Source organism: Hyperolius riggenbachi, chromosome 7 (assembly GCF_040937935.1).
Source record: "Hyperolius riggenbachi isolate aHypRig1 chromosome 7, aHypRig1.pri, whole genome shotgun sequence".
Classification (NCBI taxonomy): Eukaryota; Metazoa; Chordata; class Amphibia; order Anura; family Hyperoliidae; genus Hyperolius; species Hyperolius riggenbachi.
In genome coordinates, this window is record NC_090652.1 from 288,125,922 (window position 1) to 288,138,049 (window position 12,128).

The following is a 12,128-nucleotide window of genomic DNA, read 5'->3' on the forward strand; positions in this document are numbered from 1 at the left end:
GGCACTTAGCCTATTATATATATAGATATACATATATTTCTTGGCTGACAGGGCGCTGTTCCTCCTATGAGTTTTTCATGTTTTCATTGTTTTTTTATCTTTTGTGAAATATGTTCCTGTAATAAACGTGTATATTTTTGTACTAGAAGCATATCAAAGAGTTAGTTTTTTTCTTGATAATATATTATATACAGTATCTGCCTAGATGGATACTTGTCTTTAGTGTTAAGATCTTTAGCAAATGTCAACATTTCTTTCAAGGTTCTTGACCTGAATTTTGCTTCCTGCTACGTGCAGACACCTTGGCACCCTAAGCCAATGGCAGAAATGGAGAGGAGAGAATTCTGGAATGTCCTGTGTGCAAATCCAGATATTGTTCTTTTGGTTTCCGACAAATTTAGTTTGAACATTTTAACTGTGTAAAGGTGGCTACACACCATACAATATTTTTTAAATTTCTTTACAGTTCAAGAATTACAATCTAACTGTAACATTTGAAAAAAATCTGACCAATGTACCACACACGTGTTACATTTTTCCCCAATTATGAAAGAAAAAAATGATTGAACACCCTGGGAAAAGTGCTTGGGTGTATACATAGGAGCAGTTAAAAAAGTTGCAGCCAAAAATGGGCGCAATTGTTCTGTATCGTGATACGTGCACGCAATTGTTATTTATCGATATATGTGGGCACAATTGTTATTTATCATAATATAGAAAGCCATTACGCTATTTAGTGGGTGGCTGCAATTAAATTGAAATTGATCACATTATTGTTAGCGCGTATCGGGGGGTGTTAAGGTTAGGCATCACTAGGGGGGGTCTTAGGGTTAGGTACCACCAGGGGGGACTTAGGGTTAGGTACCACCAGGGGGGACTTAGGGTTAGGTACCACCAGGGGGGACTTAGGGTTAGGTACCACCAGGGGGACTTAGGGTTAGGCACCACTATGGGGGACTTAGGGTTAGGCACCACCAGTAGGGACTTAGGGTTAGGCACCACCAGGGGGGACTTAGGCGTACGTTAAAAAGGGGCGCTGGGAAAAAAGGGCGCCGGGTTTTTAACGATAAGCATGGATAACGTTTAAAAAAAAATTGTACTGTTTTTCGTTTAAAATTAATGTTTTTTAAAGTTATAAATCATTAAATAATGTGCATTAAATCGGCAATTGTAAAAACGTTAATCTTTCGTTTAAATAGTGAAACGTATAATAACGTTAAAAAAAAAAATTACTAAGTAACCCTCCCTGTACCTACCCCTAACCCCTAGACCCCCCTGTTGATGCCTAAACCTAAGACCCCCCCTGTTGGTGCCTAAGTAACCCTCCCTGTACCTACCCCTAACCCCTAGACCCCCCTGTTAGTGCCTAAACCTAAGACCCCCCTGTTGGTGCCTAAACCTAAGACCCCCCTGTTAGTGCCTAAACCTAAGACCCCCCTGTTGGTGCCTAAACCTAAGACCCCCCTGTTGGTGCCTAAACCTAAGACCCCCTGTTGGTGCCTAAACCTAAGACCCCCCTGTTGGTGCCTAAACCTAAGACCCCCCTTTTGGTGCCTAAACCTAAGACCCCCTGTTGGTGCCTAAACCTAAGACCCCCCCTGTTGGTGCCTAAACCTAAGACCCCCCTGTTGGTTTTTTCGTAAAAAATAATGTTAAAAAAAAAATGTACTGTTTTTCGTTTAAAAATAATGTTTGGAAAAAAATATTGTACTGTTTTTCGTTTAAAAATAAAATTTAAAAATGTATAAATCATTAAATAATGTGTAATCATGAGAAACAGTAATAAAACATTAAGTCTCCGGGCGCCGCTTTTAAAACGTTATTTTTCTCCGGCGCCCTTTTTTCCTATCGGGCGCCCATTAAATGATATTTATTATAGGAGTGAATGGCGGCGCCCGATTTGTCCACTAGCCTCAGGCGCCCGAATTTACTGTTTCCGGGACTTAGGGTTAGGCACCACCAGGGGGGACTTAGGGTTAGGCACCAGCAGGGGGGACTTAGGGTTAGGCACCAGCAGGGGGGACTTAGGGTTAGGCACCAGCAGGGGGGACTTAGGGTTAGGCACCAGCAGGGGGGACTTAGGGTTAGGCACCAGCAGGGCGGACTTGGGGTTAGGCACCACCAGGGGGGACTTAGGGTTAGGCACCACCAGGGGGGACTTAGGGTTAGGCACCACCAGGGGGGACTTAGGGTTAGGCACCACCAGGGGGGACTTAGGGTTAGGCACCACCAGGGGGGACTTAGGGTTAGGCACCACCAGGGGGGACTTAGGGTTAGGCACCACCAGTAGGGACTTAGGGTTAGGCACCACCAGGGGGGACTTAGGGTTAGGCACCACCAGGGGGGACTTAGGGTTAGGCACCATCAGGGTGGTTTTAGGGTTAGGCACCACCAGGGGAGGGTTCTGTGTGAGAGTAGGGAGAGGTTAGGTTATAGTTAGGTTCAACATTATTAGTAAATTTACCAATAATGTAATACCGCAATTAAATCCTTATTTACCGTTTTTGTTATTGTTTTTTGTTAACGTTGCACTTAAATGTTTATTTACCGATATTACTAGCAATAACGTTATTTAACGTTTCGCCTAAATTAGCTCTCGACTTTTTCAAATGTATGCCATTGCAATGCCTAAAAGTAGTGCACAATATGCTGCAGTTTTTTGCAGAAAAACACACTGAAAACATGCATAAAACGTATGCGAAAAAAACACATGCGAAATGCGGATTCTGTTACCGCACACGCGAAAATTGGCCCTAACAGTTCCTATGTTTAAAGCGGACCTGAACTCAGAACTTCTGCTCTGCTCTAAAAGATAAGCAACAGCATAATAACCTTTAAATAAAAATATTTCTTTGTTACAGCTGATACAAATCCTGCAATAAATCTGCAGTATTCCTACTTCCTGCTTTCATGGTCAACATCCTGTGCTTACAAAGTAGCTGCTCTGTTGAGGAAGCCAGATGAAACAGCTGAGAGATCAAACTACTTGCTTAGTCACAGATGAGGGGGAATTAGACAGGCTAAACTCTCTAAATACATACAGGGTGCATTTCTCTGTGTTTTTCTTCTGTCCTGTGCAAAAGTTGAGGTCCACTTTAAAAAAAAAAAAAAAAGGAAGGTAATTTAGGATGACCATCGTTTCACATTGTAATGCATTCCAGGAAGCCTAGCAAGACCTCTATAAATTAAGTGATTTAACCGCAAGCGTTCTATGTATTATAGAACAACCTATCGATCTTCCTCATTGATAGCTGAATAATTCAACGTCAAATAAGAGGAGGGCACACGCATGTTTCCTGACACGCTGCGGTAATTATCAGCCTCCAGATCAATAGGAAGCGTGTTGTAAGGATGTTCGCCGAAGCAGCGTTGACCTTTCGCGCTGTCAGACGTATGGCACTTTACATTCTAAGCGGTGATGGAGGGAGGCGAGCGTCAGAGCCGGGGAGCAGCCAATAGTTACATCGCAGGAGTGACGGATCTCCGATGTGATGAAGCAATTCATCAGCGTAACAGGAAGATGCTTGACGTGGGTCACTCACATGTTTCATTACCAATTATACCTCAGACACACCAAGCTTAGGATCTGATCCTTCTAAGTGGTGTGAGGGTGGAGGTGGCTCTTATTGTGTAGCAAGTGCAGAATGTTGTGTCTGTGTTAAACTTGAAGCAGAAAAAAAAATGAGATAATGAATTGTGTGTGTGGTACAGAAAATGAATAGAACAGTAGCAGCAAAGAGTCTCATTTTTATTTTCAGTTATATGGCTTTTTTTTTTAATAACACTGCATCATATTGTCACAGTTGCAGTTTACAAACCTCACTCTGTATTTTAGGCTATAAAACAAAGCAGAAATAATGTCCCTTTAAACTTCCATGCAGTAAAACCTTATCGCAAGCTGTCTTTTACTGTTTCTTGGTTGTTTAAAGGGAACCTCAACTGAGAAGGATATGGATTGTGCCTTCTAAAATAATACCAGTTGCCTGTCTCTCCTGTTGATCCTGTGCCGCTAATACTGTTAGCCACAGGCCACAGCCCCTGAACCAGCATGCAGATCAGGTGCTCTGACTGAAGTCAGACTGGATTAGCTGCATGCTTGTTTCAGGTGTGTGATTCAGCCACTACTGCAGCCAAAGAGATCAGAAGGACTGACAAGCAACTGGTATTGTTTAAAAGGAAATATCCATATCCCTCTCAGTTAAAGGCGCACTATGGCGAAAAATTGAAAATATGTGCAAACATAGACAAATAAATACTTTTTTTTCCAGTGTAAAATGAGCCATAAATTACTTTCCTCCTATGTTGCGGGCGGGGATGACTCACCTCTTCCGCGTTCCAGCGTGCGTTCCACTGTCGTCACTTCCTGCAATGCTGCCCACTGTATTGTAAGTGGACGGCATTGCAGGAAGTGACGACAGTGGAACGCACGCTAGAACGTGGAAGAGGTGAGTCATCCCCGCCCACTGCCTCTTACTAATAGCTGCGGCTGCTGCTGAACTTAAGCTAGAAGGGGAGCGCAGATGGGGACCCAGGTGAGGGGGGGATCTGACCCCCTCCCCGCCGCTGTGCCCAATACCTCCTTCCTGCCCGCTACCCCCTCCAGCTCAGTGGCAAGTGTACGACCGCCCCTGGGGGCAGGGCGCTACTTCTTATTCTTGCTTGGACTGGCCCCTTCTTCTTGCTTGGACCGGCCCTGGGGGCAGGGCGCTACTTCTTATTCTTGCTTGGACTGGCCCCTTCTTCTTGCTTGGACCGGCCCTGGGGGCAGGGCGCTACTTCTTATTCTTGCTTGGACTGGCCCCTTCTTCTTGCTTGGACCGGCCCTGGGGGCAGGGCGCTACTTCTTATTCTTGCTTGGACCAGCCCCTTCTTCTTGCTTGGACCGGCCCTGGGGGCAGGGAGCTACTTTTTCTTCTTGCTTGAAGGTTGAGGCACTTACTCTATTATACTGTATATATAGATCTGTACTACACATACAATTCATTATCTCATAAGTTTATTTTCGCTTCCGGTTTGCTTCAACCAGCAAAGCCCCATTTATTTTTATGAATCAAAACAAATACTGCGTCTTGGCTGCTGTACATGAGTTCACTTTGTTAAATAAAGAGAACCAAGATAGTCTCTGTAAGTTAGAAGAGAGCAATTATTTTCATATAGAAGAGAAGCTTGAACAGAGTCTTATGACTTGTACTCGTTTTTGCTCCTTTGATTGCCTGATGAAGCGGGATGGAACCTGCAAAATGCATTGCCTTGTGAAATACTTAAACAAACGGTATCTTTGTTGAACTTTAATCACCACAGACCGTGTTTACTTGTTGGGGAGTAAAACTCACCACTGCCGCCCATTTTAGCTGTTTTTTAACCGTTTTTACTCTATTCTGACGCCTTTGTTTAAAGTGAACCTTAAGTGAGAAAAAAAAATTGAGTTTTACTCACCTGGGGCTTACCTCAGCCCCCTGCAGCTGATCGGTGCCCACGACGAGTCGCTCTGATGCTCCGGGTCCCGCTGGCGGCCACTTCCGGTTTCGCCGTCAGGACCCGTCAGGCTGGGGAACGCGGCTGATACTACGCGTTCCCAGCCAAAATAGCACCCCTATGCGGCCATATGTCCGCATACGGGTGCCTATGCGGACATATGGCCGCATAGGGGTGCTATTTTGGCTGGGAACGCGTAGTATCAGCCGCGTTCCCCAGCCTGACGGGTCCTGACGGCGAAACCGGAAGTGGCCGCCAGCGGGACCCGGAGCATCAGAGCGACTCGTCGTGGGCACCGATCAGCTGCAGGGGGCTGAGGTAAGCCCCAGGTGAGTAAAACTCAATTTTTTTTTCTCACTTAAGGTTCACTTTAAGCTTCTCTTCATATTGCCAAGTCCACCCCTGGTGGAGGGGTGATACCCCTTGTTTCCTATCTACAGAGAGCAACTTCTTAACCTAGGTGGGGTCAGGTCATAACATCCCCACCCGCCTATACAGTAGTTGCCTTTGCGGTAACCCACGTTTGTGTGCATAAACTCTTGTACGCCTTACTACTACCAATTGCTTCTTGAACGCACTACACTATTTTGGGCTCTCAGTGTTCCTTTCTCTTTCTCTGCAAATTATTTTTATGTATCTACCTTTAAAGTGGGATGAAACTCCTTATTAACTGAAAAAAAATAAAACAAAATCATCTAATAAGAAATTATTTATTTAGCTTACGGAAGCAGGAAATTTGGGCGCATGAGACAAGTGGACAAAAAGGACGCCACCATTCACTCCCATAATAAATATTGTTTGATGAGCGCCAAACAAGAAAAAAAGGCGCTGGAGATTATTAACGTTTTCAAACGGCGCCCAGAGATTTTTAATATTTTCTAACGGCGCTTGTGATGATTTAAGTTTACAAAATGTGCCCGTGACGAATAACGTTTACAAAAATACTAAATATATTTATCGTATTTAACTAAAACATTGTTTAAAATGTTATCCCTTACTGTTTGTAAAACATTATTCACAAAATAAAGCGATCAGTACGTAACGTAAATTGTAATATATTTTTTACAGTCACTATTTCTAAAACATTATTATTCACACAATAAAGCAATCACTAAGGGGGGTTTTAGGGTGAGGCACCACCAGGGGGGTTTTAGGGTGAGGCACCACCAGGGGAGATTTAGGGTTAGGCACCACCAGGGGAGATTTAGGGTTAGGCAGCACCAGGGGAGATTTAGGTTTAGGCACCACCAGGGGGGTCTTAGGTTTAGGCACCACCAGGGGAGATTTAAGGTTAGGCACCACCAGGGGGGTCTTAGGGTTAGGCACCACAGGGGGGTCTTAGGGTTAGGAGTAGGTACAGGGAGGGTTCTGTGTGAGAGTCGGGTCAGGTTTAGTTGTAGTGAAATGTTAGTAATATATACTAATGTTTTACCACAGTTATTATGAGCACACTTATATATTTTTTTTTTCATCGTTATAAACAATATTTTAGATCTTATTATATGAAGAAACGATAAATGAAGGTTATTCACAATAATATACAATTATAACGATTAAACATTTTATATTATCGTTTTTTTAACAAACGTAATTATAAGTTTCACTTTTAATACAGGGAAGATTATCGTTTTTACAATTTGCGATTTCATACACATTATTAAATGTTTTTTTAATTTGTAAAACATTATTTGTAAACGAAATACAACACAATATTTTTTTATAAACGCTATTACTGCTTATCGTTTACACCCCGCGCCCTTTTTTCCCGACACTCTTTTTGCGTCCTGATGATGCACCACACACATTTGGCGTGAAACAGCTGTCGACCCCTATACTGCCTTGTACTCCTCTCCTGCTTCTGGTACTGTAGCCATTTTTGTTCCATTTTTATGGTGAAGTAAATGACCTTTTGCACTGGATGTGCGTGCCCACTCTCTCTTTTTGATACTAGCATGGACACTTAACTGGGGCCACAGTACTCCGAAGGCTATTGTCACGGTCCTGTGCACTGCTTTCTTCAGCATAGCACAATATTTTTCTAAACGCTGTTAGCGCTTATCGTTTACACCCCACGCCCTTTTTTCCCCGACACCCTTTTTGCACGTACACTAGCTTACCTATCCTGTTGTTCTTAGTGTTTATTGTTAGATTTAAAAGAAATGTGTTAAAGAGGAACTGTCGCAAAAATCTTAAAAAGTAAAACACATACAAAAAAGAAGTACATTTCTTCCAGAGTAAAATGAGCCATAAATTACTTTTCTCCTGTGTTGCTGTCACTTGCAGTAGGTAGTAGAAATCTGACAGGTTTTGGGCTAGCCCATCTTCTCATAGGGGGGGTTCTCAGCATGGCCTTTATTCTTTATAAAGACACTCCCTGAAAAAGATGCTGATCAGCCTCCCTGTTCACTGTACACCTTTTTTAGCAGTTGGACGGAGCAACTGCCATTCACTAAGTGCATTTTCAAAAATAAAAAAATCCCTGTGAACCCCCCATGAGGAGATGGCTAGTCCAAAACCTGTCGGTAATGTCAGATTTCTACTACTTACTGTAAGTGACAGCAACATAGGAAAAAAGTAATTTATGGCTCATTTTATTCTGGAAGAAACATGCTTCTTAATCTTATATGTTTACATATATTTTAAATTTTAAGATTTTTGCGACAGAGGTCCTTTAAGAGGGTGAACAAACACCCTAGAAGAGAAATACAGAGAAAACGGAAGCCCAGGAAGTGCATCTGAGTGGCTCATTTCAAAGGCACATACAATATGTATTAAATTTGCAAGAAGGAATGATTAGCCTCTCTTTGATCATCTTTAGTCATCACTAATACAGGGGAAAGAAGTGTCGGCTTGTACATACCTCTACCTTACAGGCTGACCACTCTCCCATTCTCCAGGCATAGCAGGGGGAAAGGGGGGGGGGTGTCAGCTTGTACATACCTCTACCTTACAGGCTGACCAATCTCCAGGCATAGCAGGGGGAAAGGGATGAGGGGAGTCGGCTTGTACATACCTCTACCTTACAGGCTGACCACTCTCCCATTCTCCAGGCATAGCAGGGGGAAAGGTGACAGCTTGTACAGTGGAGGAAATAATTATTTGACCCCTCACTGATTTTGTAAGTTTGTCCAATGACAAAGAAATGAAAAGTCTCAGAACAGTATCATTTCAATGGTAGGTTTATTTTAACAGTGGCAGATAGCACATCAAAAGGAAAATCGAAAAAATAACCTTAAATAAAAGATAGCAACTGATTTGCATTTCATTGAGTAAAATAAGTTTTTGAACCCCTACCAACCATTAGGAGTTCTGGCTCCCACAGAGTGGTTAGACACTTCTACTCAATTAGTCACCCTCATTAAAGACACCTGTCTTAACTAGTCACCTGTATAAAAGACACCTGTCTGTCCACAGAATCAATCAATCAAGCAGACTCCAAACTCTCCAACATGGGAAAGACCAAAGAGCTGTCCAAGGATGTCAGAGACAAAATTGTAGACTTGCACAAGGCTGGAATGGGCTACAAAACCATTAGCAAGAAGCTGGGAGAGAAGGTGACAACTGTTGGTGCGATTGTTCGAAAATGGAAGGAGCACAAAATGACCATCAATCGACCTCGCTCTGGGGCTCCACGCAAGATCTCACCTCGTGGGGTGTCAATGGTTCTGAGAAAGGTGAAAAAGCATCCTAGAACTACACGGGAGGAGTTAGTGAATGACCTCAAATTAGCAGGGACCACAGTCACCAAGAAAACCATTGGAAACACATTACACCGCAATGGATTAAAATCCTGCAGGGCTCACAAGGTCCCCCTGCTCAAGAAGGCACATGTGCAGGCCCGTCTGAAGATTGCCAATAAACACCTGAATGATTCTGTGAGTGACTGGGAGAAGGTGCTGTGGTCTGATGAGACCAAAATAGAGCTCTTTGGCATTAACTCAACTCGCTGTGTTTGGAGGAAGAAAAATGCTGCCTATGACCCCCAAAACACTGTCCCCACCGTCAAGCATGGTGGTGGAAACATTTTGCTTTGGGGGTGTTTTTCTGCTAAGGGCACAGGACAACTTAATCGCATTAACGGGAAAATGAACGGAGCCATGTACCGTGAAATCCTGAACGACAACCTCCTTCCCTCTGCCAGGAAACTGAAAATGGGTAGTGGATGGGTGTTCCAGCATGACAATGACCCAAAACATACAGCAAAGGCAACAAAGGAGTGGCTCAAGAAGAAGCACATTAAGGTCATGGAGTGGCCTAGTCAGTCTCCGGAACTTAATCCAATAGAAAACCTATGGAGGGAGCTCAAGCTCAGAGTTGCACAGAGACAGCCTCGAAACCTTAGGGATTTAGAGATGATCTGCAAAGAGGAGTGGACCAACATTCCTCCTAAAATGTGTGCAAACTTGGCCATCAATTACAAGAAACGTTTGACCTCTGTGCTTGCAAACAAGGGTTTTTCCACTAAGTATTAAGTCTTTTATTGTTAGAGGGTTCAAAAACTTATTTTACTCAATGAAATGCAAATCAGTTGCTATCTTTTATTGAAGGTTCTTTTTTCGATTTTACTTTTGATGTGCTATCTGCCACTGTTAAAATAAACCTACCATTGAAATGATACTGTTCTGAGACTTTTCATTTCTTTGTCATTGGACAAACTTACAAAATCAGTGAGGGGTCAAATAATTATTTCCTCCACTGTACATACCTCTACCTTACAGGCTGACCAATCTCCAGGCATAGCAGGGGGAAAGGGATGAGGGGTGACAGCTTGTACATACCTCTACCTTACAGGCTGACCAATCTCCAGGCATAGCAGGGGGAAAGGGATGAGGGGAGTCGGCTTGTACATACCTCTACCTTACAGGCTGACCACTCTCCCATTCTCCAGGCATAGCAGGGGGAAAGGGGGGGGGGGTGTCGGCTTGTACATACCTCTACCTTACAGGCTGACCAATCTCCAGGCGTAGCAGGGGGAAAGGGATGAGGGGAGTTGGCTTGTACATACCTCTACCTTACAGGCTGACCACTCTCCCATTCTCCAGGCATAGCAGGGGGACACCAGGCAGCTTCTGTACTGAATAAGCTCTGCTGGACACGGTCGTCCTTCACCCTCTGCCTGTATGATGATGTTTCGAGAACGCGCCTGCTGACCTGCAAGGCAAACAACACAATTGGAGCAATATTTTCCATCAGAAGACCTGGTGTAAATCACAGTGGATTGTACTAGCCCCTCCTCCCCCTCAACGGTCATCAGCTATGGGCAGAGAACCAATGGTCATTAAAGGAAACCTGAGACACATCAAACACAAGGATTTATACTTACCTGGGGCTTCCTCCAGCCTCCTGTAGTCCATGGGCTCCATCTGTGTCTGTCCAGTCCTATGTGCTTTCCCGCTGCCCACTGTGAGGTTCAGTAAGGGTTTCGGTATCGGTGGTGAGGGGGTTGGTTTGGAATTGGTTATGGGGATGGTTAGGATAGGCATCGGTTTCGGGCGTCAGTTTGGGCTAGGTAGCAATTGGGTGGTTGTTTAGGGTTAGGCATCAGTTGGGGGGTTGGTTGGTTAGGGTCAATTGGGGGGTTGGTTAGAGTTATGCATCAGTTGGGGGGTTGGTTAGAGTTAGGAACCCATAGAGGTAAAGTTCAAGCGAGAATGGGATCCGGTTAGGCAATAGTAAAAGATCAGTAAAAACTACAGATCTTTTACTCTTGTTTTTACATAAGGGCTATTAGTGATGACCGTAAACAGCTAATTACGATTGCACAAAATTGAAGAAAAGTGGGTACAAGTTAAAAAAATAAATGTTCAAAAAGACCTTGTAGTTTTTGTGCAATTTTTTTGACTATAGGATATATGGGGGCTGTGCTGTTAACAGCTAAAGTTATAACAAAATTATGCGAAAATGATGGTGCCTGATTACGAAAGACAAAATTCCTTAAGATTTTACCTGAAATTTTGCATCGTAATTGTGAATTTCGATGCAAAATTACAATTATGCGAAATTTGTGCTCATTACTAGTGGCTATTTCCATTGCCCAATTCCTGCTGCTCCCTTTTTACATATATGCCCTTCCCTTATACTCAACATGTTGCTGTGATCAATAATAATAATAATCCGAACACTTGTATAGCGCTTTTCTGCTGTTGGACTCAAAGTGCTCAAGAGCTGCAGCCACTGGGACGCGCTCAAGAGGCCACCCTGCAGTGTTAGGGAGTCTTGCCTTGAACTCCTTACTGAATAGGTACTTGACCTAGCCAGGATTCGAACCCTGGTCGCCCATGTCAAAGGCAGAGCCCTTAACCAGTACACTATCCAGCCACCACAATGGCCAACAATCTTTCAGCTTGCTTACCTTAATTTTATATGTATACAAAACACAGTCATCCCACATTTACCCTAACAGAATCTACCAAATGGGTGTGTCTCTGCCTGCTGCCAGTCCCTGGAATAGGTGAGAGTGACTCTGCATAGCGGACTACTTATGGGAATTTCAGGATAGACTCTATCCAGACAGAGAGCAGCTGTTGTGGTTGTAAAGAAGTTCTGAGACTATCGTCTGTTTTTGAAATTTATAGCTGGCTACAAATTGGAATAGAAAGATAAGTTTTAATTAGTTTTTGTTACAAAACAACTTCAGCGCTGATCTATGTTTA

The 12,128-nt window shown here is 43.5% G+C and overlaps 1 protein-coding gene across 3 annotated transcripts in view; it reads right to left on the bottom strand.

Annotated features, from left to right (window-relative positions):
- Positions 1–12,128, bottom strand: part of THSD7B (thrombospondin type 1 domain containing 7B) — a 733,248-nt gene that overhangs the window by 60,619 nt on the left and 660,501 nt on the right. For all 3 annotated transcript variants that reach the window (XM_068245888.1, XM_068245890.1, XM_068245889.1), the window contains one exon: positions 10,481–10,626. In XM_068245888.1, coding sequence (XP_068101989.1) covers positions 10,481–10,626 — 146 coding nt within the window. The remainder of the gene's footprint in view (positions 1–10,480; positions 10,627–12,128) is intronic.